Source organism: Rana temporaria, chromosome 1 (genome assembly GCF_905171775.1).
Source record: "Rana temporaria chromosome 1, aRanTem1.1, whole genome shotgun sequence".
Lineage (NCBI taxonomy): Eukaryota > Metazoa > Chordata > Amphibia > Anura > Ranidae > Rana > Rana temporaria.
Window position 1 is genome coordinate 295,600,940 of NC_053489.1, and position 21,695 is coordinate 295,622,634.

The 21,695-nt window shown below is 46.9% G+C and overlaps 2 protein-coding genes across 2 annotated transcripts in view; both read left to right on the plus strand.

The window, feature by feature from the left end:
• KDM4C (lysine demethylase 4C) overlaps positions 1-21,695 on the plus strand; it is a 705,949-nt gene that overhangs the window by 302,409 nt on the left and 381,845 nt on the right. The gene's annotated exons all lie outside the window — the stretch shown is intronic.
• On the plus strand, positions 1,885-3,481 carry LOC120943975 (3-ketoacyl-CoA thiolase, mitochondrial-like). Its single transcript, XM_040357689.1, has one exon. It carries the CDS (start codon positions 1,951-1,953, stop codon positions 3,142-3,144), a length of 1,194 nt encoding a protein of 397 aa, XP_040213623.1. The 5' UTR covers positions 1,885-1,950; the 3' UTR covers positions 3,145-3,481.

Sequence of the window (21,695 nt, forward strand, 5' to 3'; positions counted from 1 at the left end):
AGGAAACAAACTTGAGCCAAATGTTCTTGTTAGAAGACTGACTACATACACAAAACCCTATATGGCAGAAACTGGAGATATACAGTGGGGATCGACAGTTTGGGCACCCCAGGTAAAAATTTGTATTGTACATAACGAAGCTAAGGAAAGATGGAAAAATCTCCAAAAGGCATCAAATTACAGATTAGACATTCTTATAATATGTCAAAAAAAGTTAGATTTTATTTCCATCATTTACACTTTCAAAATTACAGAAAACAAAAAATGGCATCTGAAAAAGTTTGGGCACCTTGCAGAATTTATAGCATGCACTGCCCCCTTTGCAAAGCTCAGACCTGCCAGTGTCATGGATTGTTCTCAATCATCGTCTGGGAAGACCAGGTGATGTTCATCTCAAAGGTTTTAAATGCCCAGACTCATCTGACCTTGCCCCAACTATCAGCACCATGGGTTCCTCTAAGCAGTTGTCTAGAAAACTGAAACTGAAAATAGTTGACGCTCACAAAGCTGGAGAAGGCTATAAGAAGATAGCAAAGCGTTTTCAGATGTCAATATCCTCTGTTCGGAATGTAATTAAGAAATGGCAGTCATTAGGAACAGTGGAAGTTAAAGCAAGATCTGGAAGACCAAGAAAAATATCAGACAGAACAGCTCGCAGGATTGTGAGAAAAGCAATTCAAAACCCACGTTTGACTGCACGATCCCTCCAGAAAGATCTGGCAGACGCTGGAGTTGTGGTACACTATTCCACTATAAAGAGATACTTGTACAAATATGGTCTTCATGGAAGAGTCATCAGAAGAAAACCTCTTCTACGTCCTCACCACAAAAATCAGCGTTTGAACTTTGCAAATGAACATATAGACAAGCCTGATGCATTTTGGAAACCAGTTCTGTGGACCGATGAGGTTAAAATATAACTTTTTGGCCGGAATGAGCAAAGGTACGTTTGGAGAAGAAAGGGCACAGAATTTAATGAAAAGAACCTCTGTCCAACTGTTAAGCATAGGGGTGGATCAATCATGCTTTGGGGTTGTATTGCAGCCAGTGGCACATGGAACATTTCACGAGTAGAAGGAAAAATGGATTCAATAAAATTTCAGCACATTTTGGATGGTAACTTGATGCCATCTGTGAAAAAGCTGAAGTTAGAGAGGATGGCTTCTACAAATAGATAATGATCCTAAACACACCTCAAAATCCACGGGGGATTACATCAAGAGGCGTAAACTGAAGGTTTTTCCATGGCCTTCACAATCTCCTGACCTCAACATAATTGAAAATCTATGGCTAGACCTTAAAAGAGCAGTGCGTGACAGACAGCCCAGAAATCTCAAAGAACTGGAAGACTTTTGTAAGGAAAGACTCTTGGCTGGCTACAAAAAGCATTTACAAGCTGTGATACTTGCCAAAGGGGGCAGTACAAGATATTAAATCTGCAGGGTGCCCAAACATTTGCAGATGCCATTTTTTTGTTTTCAGTAATTTTGAAAGTGTAAATGATGGAAATAAAATCTAACTTTTTTTGACATATAAGAATGTCTAATCCTGTAATTTGATGACTTTTGGAGATTTTTTCCATCTTTCCTTAGCTTCGTTATGCACATTAATACAAATTTTTACCTGGGGTGCCCAAACTTTCGATCCCCACTGTAAAAAAAAAAAAACGCTGGCCTGTCAAAAAATCATTAGAGAGTGGCATGTTGGAAAAAGACTTAAACTGTGAATTAAAATCTGTTGATAAAGATAAACATCAGGAATGTATAGCCACGCAATGTTAGCGCCATCTTGTGCTTGATATTTTCACTACTGTTGTGATCACCTTTTATCAATTTTAAGATCAAAGATGAACAGATGGGTTTTAATATTTTGTTTCCAAGCTTAATTGTCATAGATAAGGGCCCAGCGAGGAGCGACCTTATCCGGTGACAGCTGGACTCCAGACTACACATGGCTCTGCTCAGAGGTGTTTTTATTGTCGCTGCTAGGAGAACCCCATTTGGTACCTTTGGGGGAGTTCTCAGGGATCACAGCGTAACAGACTTGGGAGAGATCGCAGCGAAAGCCGCACTTGCTGCGGGCAATGTGGCCCCTGACTCTGTGGACAGCGTGATTTTTGGAAATGTCGCTCAGACTGCCCCGGATGCCATCTACTTGTCCAGACATGTAGGCCTCCGTGTCGGCATCCCCATTCCTGTCCCGGCTCTAACGGTCAACAGACTGTGCGGCTCCGGCTTCCAGTCCGTCGTCAATGGATGCAAGGAAATTGCCTTACGAGAGTCAGAGATCGTCCTGTGCGGAGGGTCAGAGAGCATGAGTCAGTCTCCTTATGCCATGCGAAATATCCGATTTGAAACCAAGCTGGGAATGGATCTCAAGATGGAGGATACTCTCTGGGCTGGCCTTACTGATTCCATGATAAAGACCCCCATGGCAATCACTGCTCAGAACCTGGCTGAAAAATATGGAATCTCCCGGCAGGACTGTGACAATCTTGGCTACCGGAGCCAACAGAGATGGAAAGCCGCTCAGGATGCCGGGCGCTTCACTGCAGAAATGGCCCAGATTGAATTGAAAACAAAGAAAGGACCTGTAAAAATGGAGCAAGACGAGCACCCGAGACCCCAGACTACCCTGGAGCAGATGGCCAAACTGCCAACCGTGTTCAAGAAGGATGGAGTGGTGACTGCTGGCAACGCCTCGGGTATCAGCGATGGAGACGGAGTTCTCATCTTGGCCAGTGAAGAAGCCGTTACAAAGCACAAGCTCACCCCACTCGCCAGGATCGTGGCTTATCATGCGGCCGGATGTGAGCCCAAGATTATGGGCATTGGCCCCGTTCCTGCCATTACTGAAGCACTGAAGAAAGCTGGCCTATCCCTGAAGGACATGAATCTTGTGGAGGTGAACGAGGCTTTTGCTGCTCAGTACCTGTCGGTGGAGAAGGCTCTTGGCCTGGATCCTGAGAAGACCAAAGTGGATGGAGGAGCCATAGCTCTGGGCCACCCTCTGGCTGCATCTGGTTCTCGAATTACAGCTCATCTTGCTCATGAACTAAGACCCTGTGGTGGTAAATACGCAGTAGGATTGGCCTGTATTGGAGGAGGTCAGGGTATCGCCATCATTCTGGACAATGTGGTCTAATCATGAAGTGCACAACGGAAATGTATTAATAATTATAATAAAATTATATAAAAATAAATGGTTATTTTTCAGCAAACTGCCAACTCTTGTGTCGGGGTCTGTGGGAAGCGCACCCTGTGCTGGATTATTAGTGCCCTCTGATGGAACTTTGTGTATCGCTCATACTAACTCTTCATCCAGCTGGAACCAATGACAATCCTTTACACTAAAAGACTTTCTCCTCCAATGCCAGTCTTCAGTCCTGATTAGCTGCTGGAGGGTTGAATTTCTCTCTGGCTTAATTTCTACATTTTCTGTGATCCCAGCAGTGACCTTAAATTACAACTCTGGGATGGTCTCCCTGCCTCTATTGCTTTTTTCATTTATTTTTGATTGTAAAACTCTTCCACGGAAGCCTGAGGGATGTAAGAAGCCAGTAGGTGAGTCAACCCTCCATTGACTGCCCAGAACTGAGAAATCCATTGAGGTGGACTGGCTCTCTAAAGATCTTTTATGCCACCTGTGAATTTAAACGAAATAAAACAAATTAGATCAGAATTCCAATGAGGAATGAAAAAAAAAAAAAAAAAAAGATAGGGGAATTGTTGGAGAATAAACGAGGGGAAACGTGGTATTCTTAAATTGGGTTTAGATGGGACAGTTTTTTAGTTTTATATATTTATAATATATATATATATATTTTTTTGATCAACAAGTGAGCTGATAAAAAAAAAAAATGAACGAATTCCCCATCCACACAAACCAGGTTTTCAGCCCTTCCCTACACCAAAGCTAACAAAAAGGTCCTATGTATAGCCACATTTTTTTTTAAGATTACTGTATCTTATTGTCCAATCATTAAAGTTAATATACTATATCTTTTTATACATTTTTTTTTTTATTAATGAAAACCTCAGTATTAATGAACAATTAATAATTGAAAAACTTATAAAGGTCTTTGAAACATAGTCTTGAAATATGCATAAGAGTGTGTGTTGCTTGGCAATGTATTATTCCATTAATTTGTTTATAAAAGTATAGCCATATCTTATTACATTTCTGCAAGTTGCTGTGAAATGAAATTTAAACCTGATTAGTATGACCTCAGCCTAAAGCAGGAGTTGTAAATTTTCCTGAAAAAATAACTTTCAGCAAACCACTAAAAAAATCTATCTTTTGCTTTTGTAACTGAGCGTTGCATATTTTGCTACTTCACTTAACCTAATCAAGTTCATTTGAGGATACATTTGCCATTCAGACATTTGTTATCCACCCACCTGTTTGACAGCCACACATCCATACACAGCAAATATATATTTAAAATGTATTTATTTATGTTCATACGTAATATTTCACACACCTACAACTGTTAGTATATTTTTAAACTGGCTATTTTGCAAAACTATTTAATTAGCATTCCTTCCTATGTAATAAAGTTTTTGAGCATTTCTGCTTTCCAACTTTTTCACAGATGTTCTTTTTAGTTGTCTGCAAGGATTACAGTGAAGTCTTGGTAAAGTTTAAGTTGGAGACCCCATTGCTAGACCATTAATTAAAAAAAAAATGTTTCCATAAGATTATATGCACATTTAAAATATTTTATGCGCTTTATTTACCTGTAAAAGCCTTCCTTGTATTGGACATCCAAAATCCTTGGGACTACTGCTTAGTGCTGCGATCTTGGATGTTATATCAGCAGCCACAGCAAACTCTGTGCTTTAACTTAAGTTAAGCCCCCTACACATGGGCAGAATGTTGGGAGACATTTGCCTGCTCAAAAAAAGAGGGCTGACATTCTGCCTATTTGTATGTCAATCTGTCCATCAGAAGTCATCCGTTTTGCCGGCTTCTGTTGGTCTTACACGCTGGAAAACCAATAGCAGAGAGTGCTGCCCGGAGTCTTCTCGCTGGTTGGCTGTCCCCCTGTCGGAACACAACAGCTCAGCGGGGGAGATCCCTGGACTCGCCTCGCATTTTTTTTCTTTGTGGTTCTCTGCCGCCCTAGGCAGGCAGAGGACCTTGGTCCGCACATACGGTAATTGGACACTCCTAGGGGAGGAGAGCACTATGACAGTTAAGGAGGGGCTGCACTAGAGACTTGACTGGTTAAATTTTCTAGCAAGTTCCAAAGCACATTGCGTGGTTTTTACGTTCCATAATTTTTTTGCGCTCACTTGTAAGTGAGCATGTAAAATACTTTAGGGCTGCCGATTAAAAATAATACTTGCACTATAATATTCAGGCATTTTATTTCAACAGCAGTTAAAGCTGCTTTCCAGAAATTCAGCCACTTTGTAAAAGGTACAGACACACTACGGGTTAAGTCCAAGGAGCTGCACAACATCTCCAGAACTTATCTCTATTATTTATATTGGACAGGTTTATGGCTCTGCTGAGCATAAACTGGCATTTGGGTCTGTGAGAGAAGAAAGAAGCACATGGAGAAACTATGCCTGCCATCCCCTCTGCTGCCCATTCACAGGAGCCTTTATATTTTGTCAAACAGTGTGCATAATACAAAGGGTTGTGCGATTGGGCAGGAGGAAGGGCATGCATAGCAGCTACACTGACTCTATAATGTTGAAGATGCTTAGACCTGAAGCATCAGTGATAACCATCTTCCGGGAGTTCAATAAAACTCAGATGTAAATAAGAAATAAGCCCAGGAGATGTCATGCAGCTCTTTGTACTTAACTCCTAATGTGCCTTAATTTTTTTGCAAAAGAGCTGAATTCCCTCAATACCCACTAATGATTAGAAAATGATAGATCTTTCTTAGAATCTTTTATCCCTAAGACTTTTTGTTAAAAATTCCACCCATCTATGGCCAGCTTAGAACCACTAGAACTTAAATTTGACCCTGGAGGGTACTCTGAGCCAAACAATGGTTCAGGTCCGACTGGAGAAAAGACAGGATTTGTCCTCCTGGGTACTTTCTGGGATAGAATTTCCTTGTCAAATGATTGTCCAGGCCTGACTGAAGAAAATACAAGATTCATTCCACAGGGTATATTGTAGGGTATACTTTTCTTGCTTCATACCATAGGAAATATGATTTTCAAGTATGATGGTAGACTTTGCAAGAAGTGGATATGCTATTCTTCAAAAGCTTAGTGCTAAACAAACAAGATAAGCCTCTACCTGCTCTGCCCAATGAAATTACACAGAACAGCCCTAAACCTCCTCTTCCTGGGCCCCTTTGCTGGCACTCCTGGAATTTCTTTACCTGGGTGTGTCACCATAAGAAGCTGCGGCCTTGATTCCGAATAGGGGTGCAACGGATCAAAAAACTCACGGTTCGGATCGTTCCTCAGATCAGAGTCGCGGATCGGATCATTTTTCGGATCAGCAAAAAAAAATTGCCGCCTCACTGTGCCCCCAGTTGCCGCCTCACTGTGCCCCCAGTTGCCGCCTCACTGTGCACCAAATTGCAACCTCGCCAGGGTGGAGGAAGTGAGAGCGGCCAGCAGGGCCGGATTTCCTTTCCCTGCCGCCCCAAGGCCAGGTTCCGCAATGCACCCCCTCCCCACCAACCTAACCACCACCCCCCCAATCAACGGAGAATAGAAATAGGATGGCAGGGGCGGCACAGTTAGTTCAAATATGTTGTGTTTCTTTTTTTATTACTTTATCACTTTTTTGTGTAGCTTTTTTATTATAATTTTTTTATTATAATTTTCTTATTTTTAATATTTTTCTTATTCTTTACTTTTAAATTACTTATTTTATTAATTTAATTATTTCTTATTTTTTTTTTTTACACTTAACTTTATGGCTATCACACAGAAGAAAACAATTCCCTGTGTGATGGCAATTGGAGGTGACAGGTTCTCTTTATTGACCCTGTCACCTCCAAAAACAGGAGGTGTGCTAGAACTCCTGTCACAGCTGAGATGGGAAGAGCACAGCTCACCCCTCTCACTGTGTACATTGGCGGCAGGGACAGGAGACTCGAGCCAGCCGAGAGAGGTATGTGGGGGGGGAGGGGGAGGACGGATGGCTGCACATATGTTCTGCTAGAAAGCAACTCACCGCCTATATTTTGAACACATCCCAGCATTGTACCCGCATTCTGTCTATCACAGCGTGGTTAGGAGCAGGCGGGGCTGTGTGCGAGCACAGCGGATACAATTTCAATTTGTGTTTTACCTCTCTGCAATCCCAAGGCGCGCCGCGGATCACGTGTGTGCTGATTTGAAGTCATTGATTCTTGCGGATCATGGATCAATGACGATCCGTTGCACCACTAATTCCAAACCATGCTGTCTGTGTCCATAGACACAGGCAGTGTGGCTCAGCCCTCCCCCCCCAACCCCAACCCACTGCAGGAGAGAACCACTGTAGAAGAGCACAGTTCTGGATTAAGTGTGAGCTCTGGGGGGTGGAGGGGGGTGAAGGGTGATACTTTTACCTAAGAATGCATTATGGGAAAACCTTTTTAGGCTATAGAACCACTTTTAAGTTCGCAAACAAGAATCAGAGTGGCATATTGGTTATTGAAACAGAAGATACAAATGATCTGGGAGGGCAGATGGAGAGTCTGATAGAGGTCTGATGATGTCAGTATAACGTCCACCTTGGCCATTTTGGTACAGTGAAATCATTTTTGGGAATTCACTAAGAGGCTCAGATTCCACCCTTTTGTTTTTATGCTATCCTTATATTATTTTCCTACAAAACTGGAGCATGCTGGGAGTGGATATATGTTCATAGTCTGTTTTTCAGCTTTGTTTGCTAGATTTTTCTGAAGGCAGCAACATAACTAAGTGTCTCAGAATTACAACAGTTAAACAAAAATATGGAAACGCCAGGTAAAAGGACAAAATTGTTATCTAATATGGTGTTGGACAGCCTTTGGCCTCCAAGGCCTGAAATCTAGTGGGAATTGACAATTATTATTCCGAGTCACAATCCCGCACAATGTCCATTTGTCTTTTTTAGTCAGCTGAACATGTCAACCACACTTTTGATTATAAGACAGTTTTCCCAGAAATTGTATATGCTGTCATAACCTTCGATACTGTACCTCGCAACACCGCAAATAAATTGGCACCAGCTAACTAGGCACCAACAATTTGCCCTCTTTGAAACTCTGTAAGCTCTGACATGACTCTTTATTACTAGCAGTGCACACAGGGATTGACAAAGGTGAGGCGTCCCACCTGTTTGCTAAGTGTTTTTTCACACAGCGGAAGCAAATGAATGTGAGGAAAGGAGAGGATAACCTATTTTAAAGCCCCCTTTCCCTAATGCAGGGGTCTCCAAACTTTTTACTTCGAGGGCCACATTGGATATTTTACAGATATTCGCGGGCCGGAAAAAAAATGAAGCCATTTATAAATTACTCCTCAGCTATGGAATAGAGCAGAATTTAAAAAAAGGCTGCCATTAGCAGGGCTGGATGGTGCACCTGTATCCTATGTCTCGTGCACTAGGGCCAAATATTGAGTGTGCATGAGGCCTTACATCAGTGTTCCCCATCAGAGCCATCAGCACATCTACATCCCCATCAGAGCCATCACCACATCCCCATCAGAGCCCCCACCACATCCCCATCAGAGCCCCCACCACATCCCCATCAGAGCCATCACCACATCCCCATCAGAGCCCCCACCACATCTACATCCCCATCAGAGCCATCACCACATCCCCATCAGAGCCCCCACCACATCCCCATCAGAGCCCCCACCACATCCCCATCAGAGCCATCACCACATCCCCATCCCCATCAGAGCCATCACCACATCCCCATCAGAGCCATCACCACATCCCCATCAGAGCCATCACCACATCCCCATCAGAGCCCCCACCACATCCCCATCAGAGCCATCACCACATCCCCATCAGAGCCCCCACCACATCCCCATCAGAGCCATCACCACATCCCCATCCCCATCAGAGCCATCACCACATCCCCATCAGAGCCCCCACCACATCCCCATCAGAGCCATCACCACATCCCCATCCCCATCAGAGCCCCCACCACATCTACATCCCCATCAGAGCCATCACCACATCCCCATCAGAGCCCCCACCACATCCCCATCAGAGCCATCACCACATCCCCATCAGAGCCCCCACCACATCCCCATCAGAGCCATCACCACATCCCCATCAGAGCCCCCACCACATCTACATCCCCATCAGAGCCATCACCACATCCCCATCAGAGCCCCCACCACATCCCCATCAGAGCCATCACCACATCCCCATCAGAGCCCCCACCACATCTACATCCCCATCAGAGCCATCACCACATCCCCATCAGAGCCCCCACCACATCCCCATCAGAGCCATCACCACATCCCCATCAGAGCCCCCACCACATCCCCATCAGAGCCATCACCACATCCCCATCAGAGCCATCACCACATCCCCATCAGAGCCATCACCACATCCCCATCAGAGCCATCACCACATCCCCATCAGAGCCCCCACCACATCCCCATCAGAGCCCCCACCACATCCCCATCCCCATCAGAGCCATCACCACATCCCCATCAGAGCCATCACCACATCCCCATCCCCATCCCCATCAGAGCCATCACCACATCCCCATCAGAGCCATCACCACATCCCCATCCCCATCAGAGCCCCCACCACATCCCCATCAGAGCCATCACCACATCCCCATCAGAGCCCCCACCACATCTACATCCCCATCAGAGCCATCACCACATCCCCATCAGAGCCATCACCACATCCCCATCAGAGCCCCCACCACATCCCCATCCCCATCAGAGCCCCCACCACATCTACATCCCCATCAGAGCCATCACCACATCCCCATCAGAGCCATCACCACATCCCCATCCCCATCAGAGCCCCCACCACATCCCCATCAGAGCCATCACCACATCCCCATCAGAGCCATCACCACATCCCCATCAGAGCCATCACCACATCCCCATCCCCATCAGAGCCCCCACCACATCCCCATCAGAGCCCCCACCACATCCCCATCCCCATCAGAGCCATCACCACATCCCCATCAGAGCCCCCACCACATCCCCATCAGAGCCATCACCACATCCCCATCCCCATCAGAGCCCCCACCACATCCCCATCCGAGCCCCCACCACATCTACATCCCCATCAGAGCCCCCACCACATCCCCATCAGAGCCATCACCACATCCCCATCAGAGCCCCCACCACATCCCCATCAGAGCCATCACCACATCCCCATCCCCATCAGAGCCACCACCACATCCCCATCAGAGCCCCCACCACATCCCCATCAGAGCCCCCACCACATCCCCATCCCCATCAGAGCCATCACCACATCCCCATCCCCATCAGAGCCATCACCACATCCCCATCCCCATCAGAGCCATCACCACATCCCCATCCCCATCAGAGCCCCCACCACATCCCCATCCCCATCCGAGCCATCACCACATCCCCATCAGAGCCCCCACCACATCCCCATCCGAGCCATCACCACATCCCCATCAGAGCCCCCACCACATCCCCATCAGAGCCCCCACCACATCCCCATCAGAGCCCCCACCACATCCCCATCAGAGCCCCCACCACATCCCCATCAGAGCCATCACCACATCCCCATCAGAGCCCCCACCACATCTACATCCCCATCAGAGCCCCCACCACATCCCCATCAGAGCCCCCACCACATCCCCATCCCCATCAGAGCCATCACCACATCCCCATCAGAGCCATCACCACATCCCCATCCCCATCCCCATCAGAGCCATCACCACATCCCCATCAGAGCCATCACCACATCCCCATCCCCATCAGAGCCCCCACCACATCCCCATCAGAGCCATCACCACATCCCCATCAGAGCCCCCACCACATCTACATCCCCATCAGAGCCATCACCACATCCCCATCAGAGCCATCACCACATCCCCATCAGAGCCCCCACCACATCCCCATCCCCATCAGAGCCCCCACCACATCTACATCCCCATCAGAGCCATCACCACATCCCCATCAGAGCCATCACCACATCCCCATCCCCATCAGAGCCATCACCACATCCCCATCAGAGCCATCACCACATCCCCATCAGAGCCATCACCACATCCCCATCAGAGCCCCCACCACATCCCCATCAGAGCCCCCACCACATCCCCATCCCCATCAGAGCCATCACCACATCCCCATCAGAGCCATCACCACATCCCCATCAGAGCCCCCACCACATCCCCATCAGAGCCATCACCACATCCCCATCCCCATCAGAGCCCCCACCACATCCCCATCCGAGCCCCCACCACATCTACATCCCCATCAGAGCCCCCACCACATCCCCATCAGAGCCCCCACCACATCCCCATCCCCATCAGAGCCATCACCACATCCCCATCAGAGCCCCCACCACATCCCCATCAGAGCCATCACCACATCCCCATCCCCATCAGAGCCATCACCACATCCCCATCAGAGCCCCCACCACATCCCCATCAGAGCCCCCACCACATCCCCATCCCCATCAGAGCCATCACCACATTCCCATCCCCATCAGAGCCCCCACCACATCCCCATCCCCATCCGAGCCATCACCACATCCCCATCAGAGCCCCCACCACATCCCCATCAGAGCCATCACCACATCCCCATCAGAGCCCCCACCACATCCCCATCCCCATCAGAGCCATCACCACATCCCCATCAGAGCCCCCACCACATCCCCATCAGAGCCCCCACCACATCCCCATCAGAGCCCCCACCACATCCCCATCCCCATCAGAGCCCCCACCACATCCCCATCCCCATCAGAGCCATCACCACATCCCCATCAGAGCCATCACCACATCCCCATCAGAGCCATCACCACATCCCCATCAGAGCCATCACCACATCCCCATCCCCATCAGAGCCCCCACCACATCCCCATCCCCATCAGAGCCATCACCACATCCCCATCAGATCTCCCACCACATCCCCATCAGAGCCATCACCACATCCCCATCCCCATCAGAGCCCCCACCACATCCCCATCCCCATCAGAGCCCCCACCACATCCCCATCCCCGCCATCACCACATCCCCATCAGAGCCCCCACCACATCCCCATCAGAGCCATCACCACATCCCCATCAGAGCCCCCACCACATCCCCATCCCCATCAGAGCCATCACCACATCCCCATCAGAGCCCCCACCACATCCCCATCAGAGCCCCCACCCCTTCCCAATCCCCATCAGAGCCCCCACCACATCCCCATCCCCATCAGAGCCATCACCACATCCCCATCAGAGCCATCACCACATCCCCATCAGAGCCATCACCACATCCCCATCCCCATCAGAGCCCCCACCACATCCCCATCAGAGCCATCACCACATCCCCATCAGATCTCCCACCACACACAGTTTTGTCCCCCCTCTATACTTGTGCCCCCAGCCTCTTCTGTCTCCCCCCCCCCCCCCAGCACAGTATTTTCCCCCATCACTGTCTGTCTGCAAGTTTCCCCGTATATCAGCGTGTTCTGTGCTGCTTCTGAAGAGCTGGCATTAGAGCAGACACGCTGTACTTCCCGGCTCCCGCCCCTTTTACACAGACAAGCTGTTACAGCTAAAATGAAACTCACTCTGGTGGAGGAGCTGGGAAGTGCAGCAGGTCTGCGCTGAAATCCCTCAATGCCTGTCAGAAGGCAAAGCAAGCCGTCCCTGCAGTGAGTCTGATGACTGAAGCTGCGGGCCGGACAAAACGTCCTAGCGGGCCGGATGTGGCCCGCGGGCCGTACTTTGGAGACCCCTGCCCTAATGCAATGGTGGTGGTAAGAGTTTCAACCCCCCCCCCTCCATTGATTGATCCAAACTTTATTTCCAGTCCCCAGTATCAAAAGCTTGTTATAGGGCAGCACAGTGGTGCAGTGAGTAGCACTTTCGCCTAGCAGCAAAAGGTTCGCTGGTTCAAATCCCAACCACGACACCATCTGCCTGGAGTTTGCATGTTCTCCCTGTGTCTGCGTGGGTTTCCTCCGGGTACTCCGGTTTCCTCCCACACTCCAAAGACATGCTGGTAGGTATATTGGATCTCGTCCAAATTGGCCCAGTCTATATGTATATGTGTGTCCCTAGCGTGTCATGATCCTACGGGGTAAAAATGACCGCACCAGCCAAGCAGATACTGGCTGGAAAAAGCGCCCAGAGGCGATTCAGTTTGCATGCGTTGCGCTATACAAGTCATTCATTCATTCATTCATTCATTCATAATGATGAAGTTGAGCAATGCAATGGAGGCCAAGAATTTGACACTAATGCAATTTCCCTCTTTATAGGAAATTATGCTACCAATTTTGAGACAAAACAGGTAAACTAAAAGGTGCTTGCTTATTTTTTCCCAGAGTTATTGAAATCTGCTTGCAGGGTTTCCATTTGCTGTTTTGTTATATACAACTTACTGTTTTAATATGTGTAATTTTCATATTGTGGAATATGAGAAGCGTATGTTTTTTTTTTTTTTTGTAGGCTGTGTAGAACATTCTGTATATAACAAGAACATGCCATTTTTCTCCAAATCATTACTGGGAATCAAAGCAGTGATGTCTTTCCTTCACCCAACTGTTTCATAGCTGTTCTAACAAAGTGTCAACTGAGTAATCCAAATATATTTTGGCAAAGCATGTAGTGATGAAATAACAAAAGGAAATTGGAACATACTTTACAGCCTCACTGTTTTTCTTAAAGAGGAAGTAAACCCTGATGGTTGTTACTTCCTATTTGCTTCCCTGCAAAAGGTAAAGCATAATGGCTACTATAACATCGTATAGTAGCCCATTATGTGATACTTGCCTGCAGGAGAAGCCTGCGATGTCCCCGTCTTCCTCTTGAGTAGCGTGCAGCCATTTTTTCTTTTTTGTGATCACTTCACGTACTTATCCATACAGTACTTTGAGCTCATAGGTTTCAGTCAACAGAAGTGCAGTTGCCAACCATGTTTTAGTTGACCATTTGGCAAATGGACCTCAACCTTAACACAATATGGATGGAAAATGCCCATCCTTTAACCCTAGACCAGGGGTACCCAACCTTTTGAAGAATGAGGGACACTTAAGCGACTTGGTAACCAGTGCGGGCCGCAATGAGCAGATAAAAAAAGCCAGGGAGAGAGAAAGGGCAGACAGCCCAAACAGGATTCTTCAAAAAGAAACAAGACTGGTTATATCAAAAATGAAATTTATTTTATTTAAATCACCATATAAAGGTTAAAAAGCGCTACCTCCACTATACACAGTAAGAATTGATAACGTTATCAATACACAGACAGAAAAAAACATACATTCCAACCAATATCACACAGGTAGCTACTAATAAACTGTGCACACAAAAATATGCATATTTTGTCCATTGATTGTTGCAATTAAATAAGGCTCAAAAAGTTGGCCAATAAGATGACAAAAAAAGGAAGGGACAAGATGATTAATATGGGCACAGCAGCTAAGGGAGATCCTTTATGGTTGAGGTAAATACCGCTTCCGTTGGGATTCAGCAAACAAAGATCACCAAATGAAATCAATTGGGGTGTATTGAAGGATATTACGTTATGGAATTTAGGCAGTTCATAATCTTCATAGGATTAGTATAGGAAGTGCCTTTAACCCTCTGGGCGGTATTCCCGAGTCTGACTCTGGGTTACATTTTTGTGCTGCGATCGGTAACCCTGAGTCAGACTCGGGCTCGCCTCGCAGCATTCACAGGCAGTGTTTACTTGCCTTGTCCCTGGATCCTGTGTCCTCGCTCGATTCACAGTGCCTGTGTGCCGCCGATCTCCGTTCCCTGCGACGTTGCGACGCACGGGGGCGGTGAACTGCGCCAAATTTTAAAAGTAAACAAACACATTACATGCAGTGTACCGTAATCTTATAGATTACATTACTGTACGTAAAAAATACACACCCCTTTGTCCCTAGTGGTCTGCCCAGTGTCCTACATGTTCTTTTGTATAATAAAAACTGTTCTTTCTGCCTGCAAACTGTAGATTGTCCATAGCAACCAAAAAAGTCCCTTTATGTCAAAAATGGTTTTAGAGCATCTAGAAAACGGCGATAATAAATTTTATAATCACTTGCAGAATTGAGCGATATCGATTTGTGGGGAAATCCGTCATAAAAAAAATAAAAGTAATGACAGCGACAATTCTGCAACTGAGCAAATTTCAATGATTTTGATTTGATTACATTATTGAATAATTTTTATTATAATTATATTATTATTATTTGTTATTTATTATATTATAATTTATAATTTTGTTTTTGAAAAAATGTCATCCCCGGGATGCCTACTAGACTCTTGTTTAGTCAGATTTAAGTGAGTTATTCCTAAGAATTACAGGCCTACAGTATAAAACGCCAAATTTCCATTGCAACAGAGCTGAAACGCTACCTCTTACAGTGGAGTAAGGGAAATTAGAAGAAACTAATGAATACATTTTCAGTTTAGCAGATCCTAAAGCGCCAGAGTGCTCCCCTCCCTCCCTTTTCCTCCTTGTCGGTGTCCCTCTGGACACCGCTGGTCACCGCCGCCGGTCACCGGCACCCTGTTTCCTGCCCAAGCCCCTCCTGTCAGGAGTTAGAAGCGGCTGTCTCTGTTCAAAGAGAGACCTGCTCAGTGACATTGTTTGGGGAGGGGCGGTCCGTGCAGTGTCAGCAATGCATTTGTTCTCCTTTATGTCACAAACTTCTTCTCCACCCGGGCGGCGCGGCTCCACACTGTCCTGTCCTCTCCAGCTGCCGCCCAGGTGGGGTTTGTCCTGAGGGGGGGTTTGTACTTTTGGAGGGGGCTCTGTACTATTGGAGGGGGGTCTGTACTATTGGAGGGGGGTCTAGAGAGGGAGTATGTACTAATAATGGAGGGGGGTCTGTACTACTAATGGAGGGGGAGTCTGTACTACTACTGGAGGGGGGGTCTGTACTACTACTGGAGGGGGTGAGTCTGTACTACTACTGGAGGGGGGGGTCTGTACTACTACTGGAGGGGGGGTCTGTACTACTACTGGAGAGGGGGGTCTGTACTACTACTGGAGAGGGGAGTCTGTACTACTACTGGAGGGGGGGTCTGTACTACTACTGGAGGGGGGGTCTGTACTACTACTGGAGGGGGGGTCTGTACTACTACTGGAGGGGGGGGTCTGTACTACTACTGGAGGGGGGGGTCTGTACTACTACTGGAGGGGGGGGGTCTGTACTACTACTGGAGGGGGGGGTCTGTACTACTACTGGAGGGGGGGGTCTGTACTACTACTGGAGGGGGGGGTCTGTACTACTACAGGAGGAGGGGACTGTACTACAGGAGGAGGGGACTGTACTACAGGAGGAGGGGACTGTACTACTACAGGAGGAGGGGACTGTACTACTACAGGAGGAGGGGACTGTACTACTACAGGAGGAGGGGACTGTACTACTACAGGAGGAGGGGACTGTACTACTACAGGAGGAGGGGACTGTACTACTACAGGAGGAGGGGACTGTACTACTACAGGAGGAGGGGACTGTACTACTACAGGAGGAGGGGACTGTACTACTACAGGAGGAGGGGACTGTACTACTACAGGAGGAGGGGACTGTACTACTACAGGAGGAGGGGACTGTACTACTACAGGAGGAGGGGACTGTACTACTACAGGAGGGGGGGACTGTACTACTACAGGAGGGGGGGACTGTACTACTACAGGAGGGGGGGACTGTCCTACTACAGGAGGAGGGGTCTGTCCTACTACAGGAGGGAGGAGGGGTCTGTACTACTACAGGAGGGAGGGGGGGTCTGTACTACTACAGGAGGGAGGGGGGGTCTGTACTACTACAGGAGGGAGGGGGGGTCTGTACTACTAATGGAGGGAGGGGGGGACTGTACTACTAATGGAGGGAGGGGGGGGTCTGTACTACTAATGGAGGGAGGGGGGTCTGTACTACTAATGGAGGGAGGGGGGGTCTGTACTACTAATGGAGGGAGGGGGGGTCTGTACTACTAATGGAGGGAGGGGGGGTCTGTACTACTAATGGAGGGAGGGGGGGGTCTGTACTACTAATGGAGGGAGGGGGGGTCTGTACTACTAATGGAGGGAGGGGGGGGTCTGTACTACTAATGGAGGGAGGGGGGGTCTGTACTACTAATGGAGGGAGGGGGGGTCTGTACTACTAATGGAGGGAGGGGGGGTCTGTACTACTAATGGAGGGAGGGGGGGTCTGTACTACTAATGGAGGGAGGGGGGTCTGTACTACTAATGGAGGGAGGGGGGGTCTGTACTACTAATGGAGGGAAGGGGGGTCTGTACTACTAATGGAGGGAGGGGGGGTCTGTACTACTAATGGAGGGAGGGGGGGTCTGTACTAATGGAGGGAGTGGTTTGTGCTAATGGAGAGGGAAGGTTTGCCCTGGAGGATCTGTACTGAGGGAGGGGTTTATAATTAGTGGGGAATCTGCACTGACGGAGGGGGGTCTGTACTGAGGGGCGACTATAGTTGGTGGAGGGGGGGGGTTATTTCAAACCTAGTCTTCCCCCTTCCCTCGCCCTCTCCACGCGCTGCTGTGCTAGTGAGCTACGCTTGCCAGCACAGCCGCCTACTATGTTTCTTCCCCGCCTTCATATCGGCCAGGGAAGTAGTAGAATAAATAAAAAAGGAGCAGAGAAGAGGATTGTGGGACATTTAGTCCCAAGGACTGGCAGCCTCACTGTAACACAGAAACGACAGCCCACACAGAATGCACAGCTGAATGGGAGAGAGAGCCAGGAGCCCGGGAAAGCTTTCAGGGAAGTGCACCTAGGACTCCAGAGGGAGAGGATAGTGCTGAGAGAACACCATCAGAGAGAGAACCCCACTGCCCTGCGCCACCAGGGGGAAAGCCACACAGCCAGGTGCCATCCATGGCGGAGAAAGGAATGGAGTCATTGCCAGAATACAGATCTGGACTCTACCCAGTGGAGTATCCATGGGCAATTCAGAGTGAGCTGACTCCTGATCCTGATTGTTGCTGTATCGCTGGGTCAGGTGAGAGGGCCAATCGGCCATTATCTCCTGTAGTTTGTCTGCAGTCTCTGACCATCTCCTGTATTATATCAGCACTCTCTGACCATCTCCTGCACTATGTCTGCAGTCTCTGACCATTTCCTGTACTATGTCTAGGGTTTTTTTCTAACAGAAGCCCCCTTTGTGTGCATTAGAGAGACTCCCCTCCAGGTCTCTTTAACCACTTGACCACCGGGCCTATTTTGGCACTTCTCTCCTTCATGTAAAAATCAAAATTTTTTTGCTAGAAAATTAATCAGAACCCCCAAACATTATACATATATTTTTTTTAGCAGACATCCTAGGGAATAAAATGGCAGTCATTGCAACTTTTTTTTCTCACACGGTATTTGCGCAATAATTTTTCAAACACCTTTTCATGAATTGAAAAATAAAACAGTAAAGTTAGCCCAATTTTTTGGTATAATGTGAAAGATGATGTTATGCCGAGTAAATAGATGACTAACATGTCACGCTTTAAAATTGCGCACACTCATGGAATGGCGCCAAACTTCGGTACTTCAAAATCTCCATAGGCGACGCTTACATTTTTTTTACAGGTTACTATTTTCGAGTTACAGAGGAGGTCTAGTGCTAGAATTGTTGCACACGCTTTAACGCACGCTACGATACCTCATATGTGGGGTTTGAACAGCGTTTACATATGTGGGCGGGACTTTCATGCGTGTTCGCTTCTGCGCGCAAGCTACCGGGGATAGGGGCGTTTAAGTAAAATATATATATATATATATATCACTTTTATTCCTATTACAAGGAATGTAAACATCCCTTGTAATAGGAATCAGTGCACAGGTCCTCTTTATGGAGAAATGTGGGGTCAATAAGACCCCACATCTCTCCTCCAGGCTTACAAGCATGAAATCGGTGAAAAAACATTCACCAATCTCACACCGACAGCCGCGATTGCGGCTTTGTTTACTTCTGGGTACCGGGCGTGACGTCATAACGTCGCGCCCAGGCCTCGGACGGTCATAGAGATGACTGGTGACCATCTGGTCACCAGTCACCTCTATGCTTCCCCAGCCAGCGCCGGCCGATTCGCTCTCCGGGCCCCCGATGGCACGGGAGAGCCCGGAGAAGCACCGGATGGTGGCGGGAGGGGGTGGGGGACGTCCCCTCCCGCTGCCTATAAGAATGATCAAGCAGCGGAACTGCCACTTTGATCATTCTTATTGTGCACAGAATCGCCGGCTGAAGACGGTGATATTTGAATGATGACTGTAGCTGCAGGCATCATTCAGATATCACCGCACAGAGGACATATTTTCTCGTACTGCGGAGGGCAAGTGGTTAATGTACTCTCTTACTATATTTTCTTGTTAAAAGATCATGGGAGGATCCCAGGGTAACGAATACTTCTTAAAGGTGCATCTCTGTGTTTGAGTCGTTGCCATAGAAACGTGTAAAGGGGAGGAGTTTGTAAGATCACCACGCCCATGTGGGGGAGCCAGAAATATTTCTGCAACCAGGCGTCTGTGACCCTAGGATCGGCCCTGCCATCCGGTATCTGTAGTGACCTCCTTTATTCCACACATCTGCACATCAACCACTTCATCCTCTGAATCTGTGTGACCTGCACATTACCCCTTCACTGTCTCCTCCCTTTGCACATGGCTTTTACATTAAATGCAACTGGTGCCCTATTACTAAGCTCCAGGTTTTACCCTCCTCCATGACATCATAATAAATTAGATCGCTTTAGGGCAGGGGTGCCCAACCAGTGGCCCGCGACCTCCTGATCTGGGATGGCAAGCCCAGCTTGTGGGTTGCCGACCCCCCATCCCAGAGCTATCAGTATTGTGAATGAAGCCAGGGATAGAGGAAGCAAGTGGCTGCAGAGCTGCATAAGCCGATGCTTCCTGTATAGCGCCGACACCTCCATTGAGCCACAGATGTAAACGGACTTGTGGCCATTTACACCCACCTACCTCCAATCCATGGCTACTTTGCATTTAAACATTTGCAACCAAAGACGACCTTTTGCCTTTTTAATTATGTCTAAAAATATTTCATAAACATTGGAACTTATGACATTAATTGAAAACTGGATTTAGTAATCAAACATGTTTTAGTGTAATGCAAAAACATACAGCATTTAATGGATATCTGTGATATCTGAATGAGTGGGTTGCTCCCGTGTTACTTTAACATTGCAACTTAACAGCATACTAGCCAAAAGGGCTGTTTGACCCTTTTGTCTCATTTTCATACTTTACATATCAGTACTGTGAAGGATGCTTCAGTTTAATTCTCCCTGCTCGTTATGCTGTGTGTGTGTTAGAGGATTTCAGTAGTGACTCATTCCTCGGCTAACAGGCTGTTGATATGGTAATGACCTTTCCTCAGCCAGTCCTAGTTCAAAGGGTAAATGGTCTAGTGTGTTGTGTGAAGAAGCCCTGTGGTTACTGTTTACTGTTATTAGACGGGGCTCATGTTAATTATTCTGATTGCTTCATTGTGGTAATTATCGCTTCTACCTGCGGGGTTGGGCTGTCTAGATAATGTATTCTGTACAACTAGTAATTACCTTCACTGATGTCATCTAAAGAAAATGTGTTTTCAGAATCGACTCCGAAATGTCTGCCCATGATCTATATGGAAGCCCCAGTGTGAGGGGGCAGAGATTTGTCATTGTAACAGTTTGTAAATTACATATAAGCTCTGTGTTCTAAAATTAAAGTGTCTCTTGTTCCAGCATTAACCTTGGCTCATGTGTGGATTATTGGGCCATCCCAGGGAGTTCTACTCATGGAATATTGGGGTGATTTGCTTTTATGGGGAGAAGGGAAGACTTTGACGGGGATATCATTCTAATACCGTCACAAGTACTGTTGACAGGGTTTCCTTTGAATTATTCCTGGAGCAACCATTTCGTCATATATCTGCAGTAAATAGAAACTAAAAATGTGTGTATGTGAGCAGGTATGTTAGGGGCCATTTAGTGTCAATAACTCCTAAGCTGATTATCTAGGCTCTGCTAAGCTGAATTTCAACCTATAAATCAAACTGTGAAAATAAAACAAACATGTAGCGCTCATGAGATCAGTACCCAAGTACCAATCACTAAATAACTGTAAACAAATCACTAGTGATAAAACTAATATATATATATATATATATATATATATATATATATATATATATATATATATATATATATATATATATATATATATATATATATATATATATATATATAAATGGTCCCACGTGACATGTGACTAATTAATAAATAAATCAATAGTCCATAAAGTGAAGAGTATCATCTGACTCAAGTACAATGCATCTCCATGGTTCATAGTGTTACAACATCACTGATAAAAGTGCTATGTACGGAATCATAAAATATTCCAATAATAAAATTTAAAATATCAATATAAGAGAACCTCCTAAATGATCAAATATACACAAATGGGAAGCTGCTGAATGGTCTTCAAAAGAGTATGTATGTATTGGTAAAATAAACAAATGAAATAAATTAGAAATACAGGGCTATACAGATGCACCCTATGCAAAAAAGCATGTCGAAAATGCATAAGTCATGCAACATGTGGTCATCCCCTGCAATAG